Source organism: Dipodomys merriami, unplaced genomic scaffold, assembly GCF_024711535.1.
Source record: "Dipodomys merriami isolate MVZ:Mamm:240054 unplaced genomic scaffold, mDipMer1.0.p SCAF_56, whole genome shotgun sequence".
Taxonomy (NCBI): Eukaryota; Metazoa; Chordata; class Mammalia; order Rodentia; family Heteromyidae; genus Dipodomys; species Dipodomys merriami.
In genome coordinates this window covers 1,407,954-1,430,228 of record NW_027206135.1, presented here as the reverse complement: position 1 = coordinate 1,430,228, position 22,275 = coordinate 1,407,954, and the positions used below count along the sequence as shown (strand labels likewise).

At 49.4% G+C, this 22,275-nt stretch overlaps 2 protein-coding genes across 5 annotated transcripts in view; one reads left to right on the top strand and one right to left on the bottom strand.

The window, feature by feature from the left end:
* The window catches only part of LOC138812159 (muscleblind-like protein 1), a 162,329-nt gene that overhangs the window by 5,349 nt on the left and 134,705 nt on the right, over nucleotides 1-22,275 (top strand). The window contains exon 1 of one of the 4 annotated variants that reach the window (XM_070000106.1): nucleotides 11,557-11,685. The exons of 2 other annotated variants lie outside the window; for them this stretch is intronic. The gene's annotated coding sequence lies outside the window, so the exon portion shown is untranslated. Of the gene's footprint in view, nucleotides 1-11,556; nucleotides 11,686-22,275 lie in introns of those variants that run through there. One more of the 4 variants, XM_070000097.1, reaches the window with a different exon arrangement.
* LOC138812054 (uncharacterized protein C10orf95-like) lies at nucleotides 11,022-11,708 on the bottom strand. The gene has a single exon (XM_070000004.1). It carries the CDS (start codon nucleotides 11,706-11,708, stop codon nucleotides 11,022-11,024), a length of 687 nt encoding a protein of 228 aa, XP_069856105.1.

The window sequence follows — 22,275 nt, the reverse complement described above, 5'->3', positions numbered from 1 at the left end:
CCAACACCCGGCTCTGACTTGCTTGTCCTGCTGCTTTGTCCTGGCGCTCTCTGCAGCTTCACATCACCAAATCCATGTGCCCCCATCTCTGATGTGAGGGACCTTTTTGTCCTCCAGTGCTTGGGAGGCTGTCCTCCTGCAGGCCTTCCTGTACCAGCCTCCCGGGCCAGCCTCCGCCTTCACAGTGCCAGGCTCACTGGTCTAGTGGAAGAAGTACTGGAAGAGGTGAACTTGCAGCTGTAGCCTGACAAACTTCATGAGTCAGGAGGGAGATTTGGACAAGTGCAAACAGGAGGGCTGGGGGTCGAGCCAGGGCCACTCCTGGGACAGGCGGTGGCCAGGGTCAGCTGCTGGCACGTTCCGGGTGGTGGAGAAAAGCAATTTTAATATGACATATGTTGGCCATGGAGCTGTTTTCTACTGTACTTGACTTGGTGGTCTTCTTCTTCGTTAGCAAGTGGGTTCTGTGAAGATCGGGGTTCGTGGGAGAAGCTTCTGTGTCATCCTGAAGTACATTCATTCGTGTGCTCAGGGACTGAACACTTAGCACCAGGCACTGAGGCAGTGAGGAAGCAGACCAGCTTTCCCTGGACGGGCATTGTGTCTGGGGGATCAGGAAGCAAATCTTACAAGGACTTTCAGAAGGCAACCATGACAGAGGCAAAGGTAGAGAACCAGAGGACAAGCATTCCGGCCAGGTGACCTCCCAAGGTAGCCTGTCAGCAGGCTGCTGCTGCTAAGTCCTGGGAAATGCGGGTGAGGGTGGAGGATGAGACTCGAGATTCGGGAAGGTTGGCCAGTGGCAGGGGGGTAGGGGAAGGGGAGGGAAGACAGGGGAAGGTGGGGGGGCCAGGGAAGGAGCTGAGCACATCTCAGACCAGAGCAGAGTCTAGACATGGGTATGGCTCAGAATCTGGGAAAGGAAGATCCAGGTCACAGACTGGAGACCACTCTGTGGGGCTGTCCACTTGTCTCTCTTGCCGGTGTGGCAAGAGGCTGGGGCATGACCTGGAGGGGCCTTCCTACAGGAGCAGTGGCACATGACCGAGGGTGAGGGGCACAAGGATCCTGCCCGATAGCTGACCCCACGCCACCTGCTAGTCACTTCTGGTCACACGGGTCATGGTCACATGCAGCATGTGGCACTTGTGTGCTGTGGTCATGTGCCACGTGTGGCACCATGTCCCCTTGGTTGCGTGTTGCATGTGGCACCTGCATGCCCATGCTCATGTGTTGTACGTGGCCACTGCCTGCCTGTGGTCATGTGTTTCTCGTGGAATCCATGTGCCATGGTCACATGTTGCATGTGGTACCCATGTGCCATGGCCACGTGATGCACGTGGCACCCACATGCCCATGTTTGCATGTTGCGTGTGGCACCCACGTGCCACGGTCACATGTTGTGCGTGGCACCGCCTGCCCATGGTCACGTGTTACGTGTGGAACCTGCATGCCTATGGTCACGTGTTGCGCATGGCACCCCTGAACCCATGGTCAGGAGCCCACAGTGGACAGGGTTCTCCTTTCAGTCACCTGGAGATTTACCACAACCCAAACAGTCTTGCTTCCATCAGCTTCTTCCTTCCTGGGGAGAAAAACACCACCCCTGCTCCCTGGTGTGTTCAGATTCCTTCCCTGAGCTGGATAGTAACTCGGGACTAACCCAGCAAAGCCATGTCTTCCTTGGCCTGCCTGCGGTGCTTGTCGTTTAGCGACTGACGGTGTAGACCACTAGACCTGGAAGAGGTCTGGTGAGGAACACAGACATTGAGGGCCTCCCTGGGGAGCGGGGGAGGCCGTGTCCTGGCTCGGACATAAACAGTCTTTCAGAGAGGTTCAACTCAGTGAGGAGAGCGGCCAAGGCGCCAAGTTTTTTGTGCCACTAATGTTTTCCTCACTGAGTGGCAGAGCCTGAGGCAAGCAGGGGAGGGTTTTCTAGAGCTCGGGTGGCTGATGCTGCAGGAGGAGGCTGTGTGGCTATGTGGCGCGGGCCTGGGGTGGGATGGGAGCCATGGCCCGGGCTCTCCTGCCAGTCTGGGATGAGAACACCAGCACCCACAGCACTGCCCTGAAAAGAACCAATAAACTCCTACTACAGGCACTTGATACATTATTTCAAACAAGCATACGTTTTTACACCTAGGAATAGAAAAAAGTTAATGAAAACTTTACCTACCAGAAAAACAACTTGTAAAGTGGCTTTCACTGTGACAAATCAAAGGATGAGACAGCTGGGTGCTAGTGACAACTATAATCCATGCTACTCAGGAGGCTGAGATCTGAGGATCATGGTTTGAAGTCAGCCCGGGCAGGAAAGGCAGTGAGACTCTTTATTTCCAATTAACCACCAAAATGTCAGAAGTGGAGCTGTGGCTCAGGTAGTAGTCTTGGGGACAAAGGCTCAGGTACAGCGCCCAGGCCCCAAGTTCAAGGCCCATGACAAGTATTAACTCAAAAGCTTGCACATTATATTCCTTGAAAATATCCGAGAAAAACTGGCTTTGTGTGCAGATGCAATGGCCTTAAAAAATTAAACACAAAAGGGAAAGAAGCCCTGGCAAAGGACAGGACCATGGCCATGGCGAGTCTCAGCTTTCTTGAACTGCCCTCCGAGTCACGGCCTCCCACACTAGTAATACAATTGTTCTTGCAGATGGAGAGCCGTTCTGGTAGATATATAGCCTAAGTTCTGATTCTCACAAGGCACTTGGACTCAGTGAGCAAAAGGAAGATGAGGAAGAAATGATGCTAATCATGAAGCTGTTGGGTTTGCTCTCACCACTTTCACTGGTTGTTGTTCTATATTTAGAACTTCCCTGTGCTTGCTGGACTGCCTACGGCAAGAGGCTCTGTTCTGCTCTTGCTTAGCGAACGCCCTCGGACCCCAGCTGGGGCTAGGTGAGGCCAGAGAACTTGCAGCATGAGGAAGAAAGGCCCCATGGTCAAGCTCCGACTGCAGGAGCCCTGGCATGTGCACGCTGCCGCCTCTGTTCTGAAAAGCTTGAACCAGGCAAAGAAAGGGGCACAGGGCCTGGGAACATGATTAGTCCTGGGAGGGCCAGATGGAGCCAGACTAGTTCACAGTTACTTAACCTGGGGTGGATAGGAGTGGGCTGGTCAGGTCCATGGTGTAACCCAGGGAGGGTCCTGTCCTGGGGGCAAATTCAGAGACTTCTATATTGGGACTACAACATAAATGTCAATTGAAACTGAAATGAGGTGGAACCTGTTCATTTATTTCTGTTTATTATGAAACCATATTACTCTGCTGACTGGATTATTATACACTGTAAACCTTGCAAGAGCTTGTGTGCCACCTTTCATTTGGAGACATGGGAAGAAAGCGGTCTGGGACCGGCTGTGTTCTCAGAGGCTCTGATTCATTCTTAGAGACCGAACCAATTCACAGATCCCCCAGCAAGAGATAAGGCTTACGCCTTCAGCCCACAGCCACCTAAGCACTTTAGACTGGGTGGTGTTATCACGTGTAATCTAGACTGTTTGTCTCATTTGTTTTTTAGCTCACGGGCCACTAATGCTTACCTAGTATAAAGTCAAACATCTGGGTTGCCAAGAAGCAACCAGAGGCTTCAAAATACATTTCTGTTCCACCCACTTAGCTCTCCACAACCTAGCTCTCTCCTTTCTAGAAGGCCACAATCACCCATTTGCCAAACCAAACTACATTTGAGAGAGCGTTTCTCACAAATATTGTTCTCACTACTTCTATTGAGCCACATAAACTATGTGTGCCAAAGGCAGAAGCAGAGCAGGTCAGCCTAGTTCTGAGTAATTTTTCCAAACTTCAGCTCAGCAATGCAAGCGATATTAGCTGCACCTTAGAATAACACAAAAGGCTGAAGGACCCCGGGACTGAGGTCACTCTCCAGACTGACTTAATCGGTCTCTGAAGTGTTATCAAAGTTGAGCTTTAGCCTTCTTTTTCCTTCTTGAGCTTTTGAAGCTGTGTGAAAGAGTCTCTAATGTTTTCTCTAATGTGTGAGAGTCTCTAATGTTTTCCTCACTTCGGAAGGGAGGGGGAAAGTAGGGGGAAAATTAGGTGTCAGGAGAGTGAGGTAGAGTAATCCTAGCTCTGTCAATTAGCAGTTCATTAGCATTAACAAGCTCCCCTTTGTCAAAGCAAACAGCTTTGAGTGCTTAAGCCCATTCTCTCCACAGTGTGAATGACTTTAATCAGATCATCTCCTACCACCTAGTTGAGAATTGAATTGTGGGTGAGGGTCTTGAGAGGCCAAGAGAAAAGATGCAGTGCCCCCGAAGATCTACTGAGGGGGTCCAGGAAGCCCCAAATTGCACCCAGGGCTCAGGAAGTAGACTTGCCCACTCAGTCTGCTGACCTTGACTCACAGCCTGGTGAAATGTCTACTGAGCCTCTTCCTCCCCTGGCGCTGGGCACGGGGGCATCAATCTAAGCACCCTTCTGGACCTGTCCCTGGTTTTCTTTCTGTCACGAGTCCCTGTTAACACACATCAAGTAATTCTGTGCCCGCCAGGGGCAGGAGCTCCAAGAGGAGCCTGCCCCCCCAGCCCTGCCGGCCCTCTGCTAGCCCTCCGTGAGCCCACAGGCCTTGGTGAACTCTTAGCTGAACTCTCTTCCTTTTGCCACGTTCTGTTCCAACTCCAATTCAGATGGGGCCACCCTGAGGAAGATGTCTGCAGCTCAGTGCCAGGCCCAGGTCTGAGCATAAATACTGGTTACATGCCTCAAGAAGCCATAGCCAGCATGCTGATGTTAGTTATTAAATTATTCTACGATTGTACCACTTGTTTCCTAACTGACAAACAAGGCACAGAGGGAGGAGAAAAAAATGCATATGTGAAGGTGTCCTTATTTAAAAGCCTCCCTAGCACATTTCTTGAGGCATGGATCAAAGGCATTTCAGGAAATTCAGAAGTAAGAAAGAATAAAGGGATGAAATAAAAGATAGGAGAGAGAACACATACAACAGAATAGAAAGAAAGGGAGTGGGGTTTTACAAAAGCTCAGAGAAAAGAACGAAGTGTAGAGTGAGACAGCAAGTTTTGAGGTGATGAAGGAAGGTGCTTCTATTTCTTTTTCCTTTCTGTTGTGCAGCTGGAGGTGAGAACTCAAGCTCAGTATTCTGCCACTCGAGCCACACATCCCTTTTTACTTTAGCTGAGTTTTTTTTTAAGTTCCTACATTTTTTGCCGGAGTGGAATGTCATCTTCCTGCTAATTTCTTTTGTGTGGCTGGGGCAATAGTGAGTGCCACGGCCACACATCGACAGTGTACCCTATGTGCAGTTGCTCCTAGCTTTTCTTGGTGAGTTGTGATCTGGTTAACTTTTCTCTATGTTGGTACCAAATCTCCCTCATCTCCATCTCCACCTCCTGATTAGCTGGAATTACACACTTGAACCATGGCACCCAAATAATATCTGCATTTTTTTTAAATAGTTTCCTTTAGGAGCATTAATAAGGAATTTCTACCAGGAATAACATTAATATTTAGAGATATTTGGATTTTAGTCCATGAAGCAGTTGCATTATAAAATTTCTAGTAAAAGATCTTTTTTTTTTTTTTTTTTTTTGTCAGTCCTGGGCTTGAACTCAGGGCTTGGGCGCTGTCTCTGAGCTCTTTAGCTCAAGGGTAGCACTCTACCATTTGAGCCACAGTTCAAATGGTTTTCTGGTGGTTAATTAGAGATAGGAGTCTCATGGATTTTCCTACCCAAGTTAGTTTGAACTGTAATCCTCGGATCTCAGCCTCCTGAGTAGCTGGGATTACAGGTGTGAGCCACCAGTGCCCGGCTAGTAGCTGTTTTTGAAAGATTATAAAAGAATTCTAGACCAAGTTACAACATACAATTTTATAGCATGGAAAGTATTTCACAACATTACTTGTAATTATATATTATATGCAAAAATAGAGATTATGTCTACTTTGACCCTGCCTATAATGTTCCATATTTATTTTTGTATATGCTTCATTTACTGAAAGATCTGTTAGATGGTTGCTTTTCCCTAATGACAGTCTGAGGTTAAGGTTGAGCTAAAGGTCTGCTGCAGTGCTAGAAGTTCACAGAAGACATGTTTACATTTTAGAACTAATACCTAGACAGATTAGATGAATGCATGGTCTTGGGGCAGAGGCTATGGGACCCAGTGGGGCAGGAGGATGGATTTTGTTCACGGTGAGACTTTGATCAAGGGTCAGCTCTACCTCTGTCACCTCTGGCGGAGAATGCAGATTTTAGTGAGTGGCACGGAGGATGCCATCTGTTCCACGGAATGCCCTAATGGATTAATTCAAAAGAACAGAAGTCAAGTTGCATGTGTGGATATGACAATTATGTTTTAAGAGGCACTGGAAAAGTCTAGAATAAAATGAATTATTATGCTATTTCTTGTACTCAGATGATTATAAAAATCACTGCTGCTACCAAAGCACCTCATCTTTGGGAGCAATTTGGATTTTCTGTTTTATGTTGAGCCTGAACCAAGATGCCAGAAACACACAGAGCAATTGCTGGGCAGACTGTCCTGTGTAGGAAGACTGTAAGTGTGTGCAGCAAGTCCCTTCCAGCCATGGGCCTCCCCTTCCCCTGGACTTGGCCAGTCTATCAGTCTGCCCTTACTCTCTGTGTGGGCCCCTGTGGTATTTGTTCTGAGATTACAGAGCAGCCTCTGCACAGAGGTAAGAAGGAGTCCAGTCCTGTTCATAGGAGCTCTCCTCTTCATTTGTCCCGCATCTAAGCTTCAGTGCTTCCTGCTGAAGGCCAGTGCCGTGACCGTGGCCTTGTGTGGGGTTGGCAGTGTGTCGGTCTCGGCTCACTCACTCACCTGTGGCTGACTCACAGCCACTTACGGTGAGCTTGGCCCGGGCTCTGGTTGGCCCTGGCTCTGGGCTGCAGCTCCCTTGATCCCTTCCTCAGGAATTCCTCATGGTCCATCATTGCCTATTCTGCTTAACACTCAGCTTCCGACCTGCTCAACCTGTTTCTTCACTTCAAAGTGCTCACCTCCATTTGGAATCTAGTGCGTATCTTCCCTTTTAATTTGCTATTGACTTGATTGCTTGACTTCCCCAAGGAGAATTTAAAACTTGAGGGAGCTGATTAGTCTACATTCAGTTTTAATAATCACCGGACCAGAATGGTGTTTTTCTTGTGGGAAGAAGAAAGGAAGAAGGGGAAGTTGGGAAGGAGGAAAAAGAAAGAAAGAACCGTGCTTGTAGGAGTCTAAACAGCTCCCCCTGACACTAAACTTAGGGCACCATTAGGCTTGTATCAGTTTATTCTAGTCTCACTGTATTCAAAAGACAATGAAAAAACATGGCATGAAGAGCAGAAGACGTGGATGGCAGCCCTATCTGCCTCGTGCCAAGCCTCTCACACAGTGCTCTGCTCTGATGTGATGAGGAAAAGCGCCAGATGCTCTCCAAGTTACTGATCGTTGCTACTCCCAGTGTTTGCAAACTTTCAACAGGGAAATGTGTGTGCTCAACAATCGGCAGATACTCAACTAGTGAAGCTTAGGTAAAGTAGCTTAAGAAATACATACTGAGTCTAGCAATTTAAGCATTTTAAATTTTTATAAACATTGCAAAGATAAAGTTTGGATTTTATACAAAATTTCACATTTACATGTTTATATACAATGATGTAGTATATGGAAGCTGGCTTTATTCACAGACTTAGTGTCTATGGCTTTGACCACAGGTTACAAATTAATAATTTTGTTAGAAGGAATTTCAAAACCCAAGCCTGTAAACTCCTGTGCATGCAGTCACAAAGCCCAGCTGTGATGGAGATGCTCTCCTGTGTTGTCTTCAGTGTGTTTAAGTCACTGCAGGCCTGCTCCATGTTTCCTGTCTTTGACGGAAGGAAATCTGACCCCCAAAAGCAGAATGCCCCCAAAGCAAGGTGAAAGTGAATGTGCCTAATTCTGACAGAAAAGAGGCCGGGCCTCAGGGAAGCTAGGCAGTGTTTGGGAAAGACAAATCAGCACCTGTAGTTCTGTGCTGAGCTGCACACACCCTGACCCTGCGCGATTTCCTCAGCAGTGAGCTCCCATTGTACATATTACATTCAACGCACTGGACATGTAATATGCTGTAATACATGCTCTTTGTTATTTAAATCATGGGCCTTGCACAGCTTCTGGCAATCCTCAAAGATAAGCTACGTGTACACAATTCTACCAACAGTAGCTGAACAAGTTTAAATGCAGGCAATACAAGAGAATCACCTCCTTCCCGCATCCTTGTGTAAAATACAGTGTAGATACATGAAAGGGATTCTTCACACAGCAATGTCTGCAATGTTCCATTGCCTTCTAGAAGCTCCATCGGTGAGCCACCTATATTTAAGTATGATAGGAATCAAGGGGCCTGAGCCCGGGTCCTGGCTCCCACACAATCTCGCAGTTGGGCTTTTAATCCTAGTCTAATAAAAATAGCATTCCTAATCAGTGACTCCAGATATTTTCTTATTTCCATCAGAGGTGAGGTATCTAATATCCTGAGACATTTTCACTTAGTTGGTTTTGAAGGAGGAGGCAGAGAAGCCAAGCTATCTCTGGAAGGCAGCAAGAGCTTGCTGAGCTCTGAGTGTGGTTTGTAGGGGAGAAAAGATACAAGTCACACACACACACACACACACACACACACACACACACACACACACACACACACACTCCTTAAAGACTTCCTCTGGACTGAAGAAGATCAATGCTACTCTTTTCTTACCTGTATTATTGGTAAACAGAGTTGATACTATCTCTAAAAAAATACTCTTTAACTGTATTTCTATTGGGATTCATTGGTACAATTAAGACTTGAATGGACAGAATTATTTCAGGAGCCTGTGGAGAACTCTCTTCCCTTTATCTGAAAATTTAGTTTTATTTCATCTGGGATTGTTTTCTCTTATTTCCCTTTCCACCCACAAAGAACACTCGTTCTGTGCTTGTAGACCATAGCTCTAGAGTGTGTCCTAGCTGTGAGGATGCGATGGTATTCTAAATGGGGAACCAATACATACTATGAGTATAGTGATTTTTTTTTGTAATTTCCACAATTTGAAATGTGGTAGTGGGAAGCTGGCAATCTGACTTAATTATTTTTAACGGATGACCTGTATTTATGACAGTACATGGCACTTTTAAGTGTTAGTATTCATGCTATAGTATTTCCAACGATAATAAATTGGGTTTTATCAATGGCCATGAAACCATGATTTATCCTCAACTTATTTTGGTTCATTTTAAAGTTCTGGGTTGACCATAGTTTAGGAATTGTTTTAGCCATGCTGCTACTCTTTACTGTAGAAGGTACCATTGCTTCTTTGCAGTTATTTGCTAGAATGTTTGTTCTTTTAATACTTAAGCATCTTTCTGTATTTGAACGTGCATTTGTGTGTTCTGTTGAGTGCAGCAGAGACTTCATCTGCTGTGATTTCTCTTTAGTAGACAAGGTTTCCATTCTGTTCCAGATACAGGCTCAACGTCCTGTTTGTTTTCACTCTGTTGTAGTACATTTTCTAAGTCACATGCAGAGGAACTAACTTGGAAGGAAGTCTACTCAAGAATGGGCCCTGGGAAGTTCACTGGGCATTGTGAGGAGAGGCAGTGCCTGGTGGCCAGCCTGGACACCAAGCCACCTGCTAGCCAGCGCCAAGGCACCTAAGACAGAGTCCCGGCCCTGTGGTGGGAATCAGGCATTGCTGGGTGGATGGGAAGTGAGCTGGAGAACCAAAAGGCTGCTCAGGGACTCGGTGTCTGCCAGGCCCTGCCCTTCCTCATGCCCCTCTGAGTCACTTTCCAGTGTGACACACCCACTCACCAACACCCATGTCCCGCCAGGGAGGGGGCACCACCGGCCCCTTCACCTCCCGGCCATGCCATGGGCAGGGCTTGGTTTCATCCTAAGGTTGAAGTTCTTGCAGTTTATCCTTTCCAGAGTCAGGAGGAGACACTGGGATAGGAAAGCGCTACTTTGGTTTGGCCTCCTCTCCAGCCACTCCCTTCCTTCCCTCCCTTCCCTTCTCCCAGATGTGCAGCCCTGCGGGCACCCTGCTCCCAAGACTCAAATCCCTCATGGCCTCCATGGGCACCATGGGCCGTTCCGACCCCCAGGGGGCATCCTCAGGACCCCCCTCCCTTTGCAGGCCCGAGGCTTCTCCTGCCTCACAGACATTCCCCCCTCTCTGATATCCGCCCCCTCCCCCTTCTCTGACTTCTGGCATGGTGGCAATTCAACACCAACGCTGGGTGAGAAGTGGGGGAAGTCTCCCAGCTGGCGAACATACAGAAGTCCCCGTCCTCAGGAAGTGGCCCTGTCCTGCGTGTCTGTCTGTGCCGGGACTTAGGAACTTTTAATGGGAACCCTGGGAAACCGCACGTGGCCCTGGGAAGGAACAGCACCAGCAAGAGCCAAGTGTTTGGTGGATGTGGACAGGCGGGGTCCAGTTCTGAGTGTGTGGTGGATGTGGACAGGCGGGGTCCAGTGTGTCTGGTGGATGTGGACAGGTGGGGTCCAGTCCTGAGTGTGTGGTGGATGTGGACAGGCGGGGTCCAGTGTGTCTGGTGGATGTGGACAGGTGGGGTCCAGTCCTGAGTGTGTGGTGGATGTGGACAGGTGGGGGTCCAGTCCCGGTGTGTGATGGGTGTGGACAGGCAGAGTCCAGTCCTGAATGTGTAGTGGATGTGGACAGGCGGAGTCCAGTTCCGGTGTTGGTGGATGTGGACGGGCGGGGTTGACTGGGGAGGACCAGGCAGGCAGCACCATCCAGGGTGCTTCTGGATCCAGATCCCCCACCCTCGGCCCGTGGGTCGGGTCTGAGGCCTGGAAATGGCCCTCTGAGCCGGCGCCGACCTTAGGTTCAAAGCCAACGCTGCTCTTTGGCCTCCAGCCTGGTAACTGCGCGCGTCCTGTCTTTCGCCAGTTGGGTCCCGGACCCCGCGGGTCCCGTGCTTCGCCGGTTCAGTCCCGGACTCTGCACGTCCGGTGCTTCGCAGGTTGGGTCCTAGGAGCTGCTTTACTTTAGAACTCGGACTGCCGCGCAGGCCGTGAACAGCTCCGTGGTCCGGAGCCCCTGGGCCGCACTGCGGGGCGAACCACCCGCATCGCGCATCGGGGCCCGCAGTTCCCTAAGGCGGGGGCCCGGTGGGGAGCGCGGGGACTCCGGGGCTCGCCTGAAGCGCCGGTCCCGGGCGGTGGGCACCGGGGTGGGGGGACACCGACTGCGTCCCCACGTCGTGGGCCCAAGAGACACGCGCGAGGCCCCGGGCGGCGCACGGGAGACCCACGGCCGCGCTGCCCCGCCATCCGCACTCACGGCCGAGGCCCGGCGGCGGGCGCGGGCGGCAGCGCGGGGCGCGCGGCTGGCGCACGCGGCTGGCGGCGGCGCGGGGCGCGCGGGGCTGCGGGGAGCACGCGGGTGGAGCACACGGGCTGCCGGCCGCCGCGCCCGCTCGGGCCCGCGCGGCTTCCTGGGGGAGGGGCCGCGCCGCCGCGGCGGAAACCCGGGCCGGCGATAAGAGGCGCGCGGCGGCCGGCGGCCTCCACTGCAGCGGCTCGGGCGGCGCCGCCCCGCGACCCGCCGCGCTCCGTCGTCCGCCTCAGGCCCCTCGCACCCATGGCCGCCGCGGCGCTCCGTGACCCCGGCCGGTGGCCGGCCGCCTCCGAGGGACGCGCGCGGGGTGAGTCCGCGCCCGCGACTCATTGTTCTGGCGGCAGAAGGGACAGAGGCCCGGGAGGCCGCGAGGCGGGCCCCGCCCCGCCGGCCCCGTCGTGCGCTCGGCGTCCCGAGCCCCGCGGACCTTATCGGCGCCTCCCGCGCGCGGCCCGGCCGTCCCGGGGCCGGGAGGGGAAGGCGGGTGCGGGTGCGTGGCCGCGGCCCCGCGCCCCCCGCCGCTCCTGCTCCCCGGCGGCGCCCGCCTCCTCCGGCCGGGCGCGCGCGCGGCTCGCCCGCCCCAGCCCGGGCCCGCGGCGTGGGCGGGCGCCCTCCCGGATCTCAGACCCACGCCTGCGGGTTCCTGGGCGGAAGACGCCCTGCGCGGGGGACTGCGGGCCCGCGCCCGCCGCCTCGCAGCCCCTCCTCCTCCCCCTCAGTCCCTCCTCTCCTTCCTCCCCCCCTCCTCCTCCACCCCATCCCTCCTTCTTTTCCTCCCCTCCCGCCCCCCTCACCCCCCCCCCGCGTCCTCGCGAACAGAGGGAAGTAAGACCCGCGCTGTGTGGAGCCGGCGCCTCTGTGGGGACGGGCAGGGCGGACCGCGCTCTGGCCGGGTTGGGTTTTGGACCGAAGCTGGGCAGAGCTGTGCCGCGCCGCTCCGGCCTCTTTACCCGGCCTTTTTTGCGGGCCAGAGGCGGGGGTGTTGCGTGAGGGTGCGGGGACCCGACTCCCCACATCGGGAGGGACAGAGCCAGGGGCTGCGCCTGGGGGCGCGGGCCGTGCGGGCGGAGTCCAGCCGGGCTCATGGGGCCTCCACGGGCAGCGTGAGCCCAGGGCGCCCGGCCCTGCTCCCCGCCCCGCTCCCGCCCCGCGTCCCGGAGTTGGGGCGTCACGGGTCACCCGGCAGCTTGGAGCCGGGCTCAGGGCCGGCCCGCCCCTCGGGGCCTCGGGGCTTGGCGGTCCTGCACGGGGCGACGCTGGCCCTGGGCGGCCGGGTCGGTCCTCACAGCCCGGCTGTCTCTCGGCCACGGCGAGGCCGCACGGCCCCTGCACTTTGCGCAGGCTGTGCATGCATGTGTATGCTCGTGTGTACGTGTGCGCGCGCACGTGTGTGTGCACGTATGTGTGCACTGTCACTGTATAGTCGGGCTGTCCTGGACGTGATTGTTTTCCTAGTCCCGCTGCCCCTGGCGGAGATCCGCTCTCCCCGCCGCGCGCCCCTGGGGACGGGCCGGGCCTGCGCCAGAACCCCTCTGTCCATCCGCGCAATTACCTTGTGCGGTCCGCGGTCAACCTGGGTGGCGCGCTCCCCAGGCTGGGGCCAGGTGGGGCTGGGATGGGGCGTGGGGGGAGTAGGGGCCGGGGGACTGGTCTGGGGGACCTGGGCTTGACCTTCCCTCAGCCCAGCGCCGGGCCTCCCCTCTGCCGCTCCAGCCCAAAGACCCACCCAGCACAGGACGCCCTCAAGAGAAGCCTGAGTTCTCCCAGAGCAGGAGAGACTGAGTTCCTCCTGGGGGAGAGAAATGAGAACATTCTAGTGAGGAGGAAGAGGGGGAGGAGGAGGAGGAGAGGGGGGAAGGAGGGGAGGATACTTAATTATAGATAAGAATTCCTTTCCTCCTTGTAAGCAAAATAAAGACCTGCCCCTGTTGATGCATCTGTTCGTGGACACAAAGCAGCCATCTGTGCCCAAGCAGAAGACAGTTCAGGGGGTTTGCATAGGGCGTTGAAGATTGGGGGCGCAGGGGTTCCCAGAGGAGAGGAGAGGAGGCAGGTGGCAGGACCACCTCTGTGGAAAACCCCAAGGCTGGCAGGGGAGTCCTTCCGGTCCACACCATCCTACATGCCCTCCATTGAACCAGCAGGGGCGCATCCTGCCCGCATCTAGGATGCCCCTGGGCACCCTTGGGGTCTTTGAGAATATTTCTATGTTCACTGTATTCAAGGGGTGATGTTCTGGATGTTGGTTCTGGTAGAATGATGGCTAGAGTACTTAGCGTAACAACTGAGGCATAATCATATTTATACTGGACAGTGTGGAGTTGGAAAGAAGGAAATACTCTTCTGGAAGAACTTTAAAGCTAGAGTTTGCTGGTTCAAGTGCACTAATAATGGCTTGCTTGTAACAAGATAAACATTTTATTGTACATAGAACTACCTCATCCTTTTCATTCGTTGTAACTGCAGTTTGAAGAAAAATATTTTTATTTCTCTAGAACTACTATTTAGGGATTTAATGGCGAGGTAATGATAACAGAGCGAGGCTTATGATCGCGAGTGAGTCTTCACCCCTCTCAGGGCCCAGCATAGTGAACGGGGGTTTGCTGCTGGGGACACGTTAGAGACATTGTTCTTACCTCAGTCCTCACTAAAACTTACAGTGGAGTTTTCAGTACATGGCCATTATCTTCAAATGCTTAATATACATTTTTCCTTGCTAGGAGTTCCTTTCTTTCTTTCTTCCTTCCTTCCTTCCTTCCTTCCTTCCTTCCTTCCTTTCTTTCTTTCTTTCTTTCTTTCTTTCTTTCTTTCTTTCTTCCTTTCTTTCTTTCTTTGTCTGTCATGGGGCCTGAACTCTGGGCCTGGGCACTGTCCCTCAGCTCTTCAGCTCAAGGCTAGTGCTCTACCACGTGAGCCACAGTGCCATTTCCGGCTTTTTCTCCTTATGTGGTGCTGAGGAATTGAACCCACAGCTTCATGCATGCAAGGCAAGCGCTCTACCACTGAGCCACCTTCCCAGCCCGAGTTCCCCTTTCTTAGACAATAGAAGCACCAAAAATGTCAAGCTCCCGGCCCAATGTTCATGAAAGATTCACAACCATGAAAGATTACGCTGCGGGAACAGGGCATTATCTGACTGGCCGGGAAGTTAAAAAGACAGACTTTTCTGTGGTGACATTATGGGATGTGAGAAATTTGAACACATTCCTGAGAAAGCATCTGACCAGTACACAAAGCACAATGGCGGAGATCCTGGAAACATTCTTGTTGGATATTTTCATAACTGCGGCGCATTCTGCCTTGCCCAGTGAGTGGAGCCAAGGAGCTGTGGTCGCTTTTCTAACCATATAAAGTATGCCTACTGTGGTTTTCCCGAAGGATAGGAGGGTTGCAGGGGTGGGCCTCCCTTGGCAGGGCGGCCAGGGTTTGGTGGCCTAGCTTCTCCATCCTGGGCGCTGTGGGCCAGCGTTCCCTTTGTGTGAGCCAGTGTGTGGGGGAAGAGGGCAGGGAAGAATGGTCATCTCCCATGTTCCTGCTGGGTTGTGTAGCACGTTCACCAAGGTTAGAAGCAGAGTGTATAAGAAGAGCCACTGACACAGGGCAGGAGATGTCTGTGGTCATGTCTTCATTTTAAAATTTGAGGTAGGCAAATCGGTTTTTCCAGTGTTTTCATATTATGGAAATGTATATTTGTATAAGCACAACTGTATATTTGGAAAAAACACCATTTGAAGAGTAGTAGTACATAAAGCAACAAATCCAATTAATCTCTTCTTGGAGAGGATCTTGTCAAAGGTCTGCATGGAATTCCTGAAAATAAGGACTCCTTGAAAGATAGTGTTTCAGGCACAACCACAGCACTATCCACTGCTTTTAACATCTTATGCTGAAGTTTCTGGGGTTCCCCTTTGAAAAAACAGTATGGGATATATTATCTCAACGTTAGATGAAGCCATACTGGATAGACTGAGAATTACCTCACCACCGAGATCAGCTACTTCAAACAGTGAAAATACTGTGTCTAAAACTGTGTTATAGAGAAGTGTATCTGCTCCCAGAGAAACACTGTTATCTGCTTGGCCACTGTTGGAAGGGACAGAAAGTATTTTGTAGATAGGCAGGGGGTGAAGGCTGGGAGATGAATGTCCAGAGTACCACACTGCCGTGTGGCTGTGTGTGAGTGAATGCATATGTAAAGATTATAGCAGCTTGAGAAAGGATCTCACCTGTCTATTTTTTAAATTTTTTTTTCAGGTTTGTAGGCTAGTAACTAAAATGAACTGTTTTAAAGAGCCACAGAGTCTGGGATTAGGGGATGGAGTTAATCCTGTGAAGTAAAGTTACAGGGCTGGTTTAAGCTTCTATGTCACCTTGTAAAGTTGTAAATATGTACTATGACAAATACCGAGTTAGGCACATGGAATCTTCCTGATTTAATCAGCATCCAGGGAAGTGGAAATAAAAGTTTTGAAAAGAACTGTAAAATAGAAAGTGGCCTTCCTTTTCTTTCTTTTCTTTTCTTTCTTTTCTTTCTTTCTTTCTTTCTTTCTTTCTTTCTTTCTTTCTTTCTTTCTTTCTTTCTTTCTTTCTTTCTTTCTTTCTTCCCTCCCTCCCTCCCTCCCTCCCTTCCTCCCTCCCTCCCTTCCGCCTTCCTTCCTTCCTTTTTCTTTCTTCTTTCCTTCCTCCACCCTCTTTCCCTCTCTCCCTCTCTCCCTCTCTCCCTCTCTTCCTCTCTTCCTCTCTCCCTCTCTCCCTTCCTCTTTTGCCTATCTTAGGGCTTGAAATCAGGGCCTGGGCACTGTCCCTAAGATGCTTTTGCTCAGGTTAGCACTCTACCACTTGAGCCACAGCACCTCTTCCAGCTTTTCTGAGTATTTTATTAGAGATAAGAGTCTCATGGACTTTCCTGCCCTGGTTGGCTTCAAATCACGTTCCTTGGGTCTCAGCCTCCTGAGCAGCTAGGATTATAGGCTGAGCCACCCGCACCTGGCGTTTCTTAAGTAATGGCTAGGTAAAGTGGAATAGAGGTAGGAAAGGTGTATCAGTGTAGCCCTGAACCCCATCCATGATATAAAGGGAACAGTTCTAAATATTATTAAGTGAAAACAGCTTTCATTACATTATTACATTCATTGGTTGATAATGCCATATTTATATTTAACAGAAACACACGATGTTTATGTATTCTAGTTTATTTGTTTAGTCTTTAATTTTGGTGCTGGTATTGAGGCTTGGATTCAGAAGTTTGGATTCAGGGCCTTGGGCTTTCTCATAGCTTTTCTGTTTATGGCTGGTGCTCTATCACTTGAGCCACAGCTCCACTTGCAGCTTTTTGCTGGTTAATTAGTCTCAGCCTTCTGAGGAGCTGGGATTACAAGCATGAGCCACTGGCACTCAGCTAGTATTCGCTTGAGTGTTTGTTTTGAGACAAGGTCTTGCTGTGTACCCCTGGCTGGCCTTAAATGTGAAAGCCTCCTTCCTGAGAGTGTTCTGATTACAGGTGTGTGCCTCCACACCCAGATTTTCTTAGATATCTTTTGCCTAATGACCAACATTAGAATATTGATAGATTTCATCACTGGCATTAGTGAGTACCATATTGAAGGTCACAAATCTATCAGTAAACCAAAGTGGAGAATTTGCCCAATGGAAAGCTTGATTGAAAGTCAGCTGATGGTTATGGTTAAGCTACAGTGGTAGTCTCATGCCCCTAATACTAAAGTTTGGCATGGAGCTGGTGATTCTAGCGACAAGGATACGGAGGTGGTTCATCCCATCCTGTATCCGTCTCAGTGACACTTGGTGCTGGCTGTGCACAGGTGGCTTACACTCTCCTTGCAGAGACAAAGCAGGAAGGTCCCAGTGGGGTGACAGTGGATGCAGCAGGAAAGCCATGGGGAAAGTTGGTGGGAAAAGCTCTGAGCTGTGAGCAGGACTTAGGATTCCTGCCTGAGGAGTTTTTCCCTGCCCAAGTTCCATTGATGTTGGTATATGCAACTTGGATTGCAGCAAGTTACACCTGGGCCTATAGACACTGTATCTAAGTATGTTATAACTATTATTTTTGCCAGTCCTGGGGCTTAAACTCAGGGCCTAAGCACTGAGCACCATCCCTGAGCTGCTTCTTGTTCAAGACTAGCACTCTACCACTTGAGCCACAGCACCACTTCACTTCCAGCGTTTTCTGTGTATGTGGTGCTGAGGAATAGAACCCAGGGCTTCATGCATGCTAGGCAAGCACTCTACCACTGAGCCACCTTCCCAGCCCCTAAGTATGTTTTGACCTCAGTATTTATCACAGGGTCTCCTTGGGGCAGTTGCATTTTGAAAAGCAGAGTCTTTTAAATATAATAGCTGATGTCAATTCTATCATTATTTGTAATTTCTATTATAATGTAAATATTGTATTTCTTGACAGGAGCTATAGATTTTAGGGATTAAAATAAACACTTATTCTTTTACACCTGTGAAATATAAACTTGTAAATAATAATTATTAAATTAGAAGAAAATGCCACTTGTTCTTTATAACATTTCATTTAATATTTTTCTATAGTTATTATGTCAGCCTCCTGACCTTTGCCTTAAAGGTCAAATTGATACTTTTTTGGTCCTGTGATGGTTTAGGAGGTTTGATATTTCCTTTTATCTAAGGTCTAGGTTTCTAATTCAGGTTTTTGTCTTATTTCCAATGGCATATAACGAATAGAGAATAGGAGCTACAATAGTAATCCTATTTGATAATATTTGTCAGCACTTTTTATGTATCAGGCTAGAGTTTGTGACGCACTGCAGCTATTCCTCGGAAGAGTCAGGCTTCACACAGCAGGGAAACTGAGGCACAGGTAAATCAAGTTATTGCACAAGGTTACTAGTAAGTAGTACCACAAGGAATTGAACCATGGTATTCCAGGTTTAGAATTCTACAAAGAGTTAAAAGAAAATAAGATTAGGAAATGGTTGGGTGTTGATAGGAAATCACTGAGAAGTCTGGCTTTCTCAGAATTTCCAGGGCTGGGAAGCTTTGCTGCTGAGGACAGTGATTGGTGTGTCTTGTTGGCTGGTTGTGGGGCCATGGGCTGGGTGATGTCACTCTGGCTATGAAATGTGGCAGGGTACAACAACACAGGAGGAAAGGAGGAATCGGAGCCTGGGAAGATGATCCTCCCATTGATGTGTGAGAAGCAGAGGCAGTGGAGGCTGGGAAGGAGCACAGTGCCATCGGGCGCCCTGACCTTCAACAAGAGAAGCCTGAGGATGCTGATGCAGGGGTCCGGAGGAGGCCTGGCGGGGTGCCAGCAGAGGTCCTCAGGACTGCGGACCATTGTTCAGAGGAGGCAATGTACTCTAAAAATACCTTATGTAAAGTTATTGTCTCTGATCATCATATTGATACTTTAAGGTCTGCTAGAGAATTACATTACCCAATTTTTTTTTAAAGTACTGGGTCTGCACTCAGGGCTTCTTGTCTACTAGGCAGGTACTCTCACTTGAGCCACACATCCAGCTGAAATATTAAAATGGAAGGAAGAGAAAAACATGAAAGAGGGTGATTGTCAGGGACTTTAATTCAATTAGAAGACACATGTTAACTTTTTAAAACATTTTATTGCTGTGCCAATATAGTGTATGATGCGATACAATTCACTACATTACAGATCCCCAGTTGGTAACTTAGCCTGATGTTACTTTTGGGGGAAATTCTGAGATTCACCAAGGACACTGTTATTCACTGGACAGCATTTGGGTTAGCAAGGTATAGCTGCTTTGTATGGAAGGCCATGCAAAATGTGTGTATTCCTGTGGAAGTCCATGTGGGATGTGTGTGATCCTGTGGAAGTCTGTGTGGGATGTGTGTGATCCTGTGGAAGTCCGTGCAGGATGTGTGTGTACCTGGGGAAGTCCGTGCGGTATGTGTGTGCACATATGGAAGTCTGTGCAGCATGTGTGTGATCCTGTGGAAGACCGTGTAGCATGTCTGGGAACCTGTCCCCCATGGCAGACAAAAGTGTGCCTGAGTTGTTGATGTGCACTTCTCAGACTTCGTCACTTTAGGCAAGGAATCCTGTATCCCTTGTTCTCTCTCCTGGAAGTGTGTTCAGCCACTCATAAACAAGCCCGTGATTGTACATGGGAGGAACGGATTCCTTCCTTGCCTGAGACCCTGGTCGTCTGATGTAGATGAGTGTTATTTGGGAGTTTGTGGCATGGTTTAGTCTTACCTAACTTTCTTATATACTTTTTTTTTTTTTTGGTCCGGTCGTGGGGCCTGAACTCTGGGCCTGGACGCTGTCCCTCAGCTCTTCAGCTCAAGGCTAGCGTTCTACTTCTTGAGCCACAGTGCCACTTCCGGCTTTTTTCTTTTTGCTTATGTGGTGCTGAGGAATCGAACCCAGGGCCTCATGCATGCAAGGCAAGTGCTGTACCACTGAGCCACCTTCCCAGCCCCTTGTATACTTTTTTTTTTTTTTAACAAATAAATGTGTTTATAGGATTTAAACAAAAAATTCTGGTACAGTGATAGATTATGTTGTATTTAGTATAGTGAAATTTCCATGAAATCAAGACAGTTTTTAAGGAGATACTATTCATAAATATTTTCCACTTACAAATTATATTCTTTATATTTCTCACAGTGACATGGAAGTTGTACTTTCTATAGATTTTTGTCTAGCATACTTGTGGAAAGCTAGAGAAGAATATTACACTATTTTGTTTTTGTGCATAAGTGTTGTATGAAGCAAAAGCAACATTTAATATATGCCTTTTCTATTAGATTTATTTTTCTTTGCTGGCTTTGCTTTGTGCTATTTAATGGAAATCTGTCTTGGATTATTAGAAAAAAAATTTATTTTAGGCAACTAACATTGGCCAGTGTTGAAATTTGTCAGACATCTCTGTTAACTCCATCATGGGGCAAATTTTAACTGGACAAATTGACTCCAAGTTATTTGAATTTCCATGCTCTGCCATCCAGGGAAACAGCACTGAGGGCGTTGTGGCACCCAGGCCGTCGATCTTGAATATCTTGTCTTGAAGGCTTAAGAGTGAATGTGAGCTACCGAAAACACAAGAAAGTCTCTGGTCCAGGTGTAGTCTTGGCAAGGCTTTGTTTGACTTTTACAAAAACTAGTAAGTTGAAAACTATAGAACAATGGTGTAAATTTTGAAAAATACATGCTCAGATGGAGGTCTGGGTAAGGGTTTCTGGAATCCACATTTGCTGAACATTCAGGTAAACTGCTGTCTCAGAGAAATGAAGCTTTAAAGGGGAGGTTTTACAACTGATTTTGTATGGGGAGCACTTAGTTTCAAAGACTATGATGTCTGCTTGCCAGTCAGGGTTAGATTTGCTCAGCACAGAGATTACTCTATCATGTTAACAGTAACATCATGGAAGACTCAACCCAGACTTTGTGTTCTGCTACACAAGCAGTTAACTATGTATTTTGGGCACCTATTAGAGTGGAAAGACTGCAGGCGTGCAGGGGAGGAGGGTCTAGAGGGGAATGAGGTCGTTCTCTGCTTCCTTGGACGTTCGACTGAGCTGGGGGAAAGACATAGCACGTGAACATGGCAGAGTGCTGTCGCAGGGCACCGGAGGTGGAAGAGGACTTAGAAGAGGAGGAGGAGGAAGAGGAGGAAGAGGAGGAAGGCTTTGTGAGGAGGAGGAAGGAAGGAAGGAAGGCTTTGTGAGGAGGAGGAAGGAAGGAAGGCTTTTTGGCCCTGAGTGGCAGAGCAGATGGTGGACTGGATGTGGCCTGGATTCTTATGAACAGTTTTGTTCAGTGAAGTGATGGACAGGGAAGGAGGTGCCATATTCGGACATCCCTGTGTGAGCTTTTGCTGCCTTACCTTCTTTTCAGAAAAAGTCTGGGTGAGGACAAACAGCCTTGTCAAGGTGATAAATAGGGATAGACTAATGAGCCAAAACCATTGTGTTGACATGGTGAGGACACTGGAGTTCAGGAAGGTTGGCCATCTCACCCACATTCACATAGCTAATCAGAAGCCAGCGAAAGTATACTCTCACTCTAAAATTGGTCCCCCCTGCCACCCCTCCTCCCCTGTGAATCTGCTGGAGATGAACAGGACCCGAATGTGATACAGAACAACTTGCATAAGTCAAGAAGATAGAAATCAAATTTAAAAGTGTGTTGCACAAAGTTTTCTCATTTGTCCTTGATATCCGATCACATATGGTATGTATTTTGACCAGTGCTTGTACTCCTGGTTTTTCGGATTTGTTAAAACTAAAACAAACTAGTCCTTCCTTCTGTTGTCAGCAGAGAGCAGTAAGGCTTTGCACTGCGCCGAGGCCTTGTAGGTTTTGCTCCCTGGGGCAGTGGGTAGATCAGAGTCAGCTTTGTGGAGTTCAAGGACAAGGTGTAGGTAGGTCTCTCTCCTCATCTGCTCAGGTCTCTTCATAAACTTGCAAGTGCACAGGATTCTCTGTCCATGTTAAATCATTTCAGGATAATTACAACATTTACATGATGTACATTCTACGTAAATTGTTGTTACATTGTTCAAAGAACAGTCTGTTTGTGTGCAGCACACATGGAATACTTTCCCCAGATATTTTCAGTTTATGGTTGGTTGGATTTGCAGATGCAGATCCCATGAACACAGAGAGCCGCTGTATTTTCCAGGCAAGTACGTGGCTCCATGCGAAGTTCTCCAGGAAGGGGTGGCAGTTTGCTTTTGCATCATGGCATTCACACCTCAGCTGTACTGTCTTGCAAGCGTAGCAGCTCTTACTGAAAACTTGTTCTGGGGGAGAGAGGTCACTTTGGCTAAGGAATCCCTCTTTCATAGAGCAGGGTAGAAGGTACACCAGGAAAAACAACGGCTTGTTCAGAGATGGAAAAATGGAAGAGTCTGTGTCTTGCTCCTGG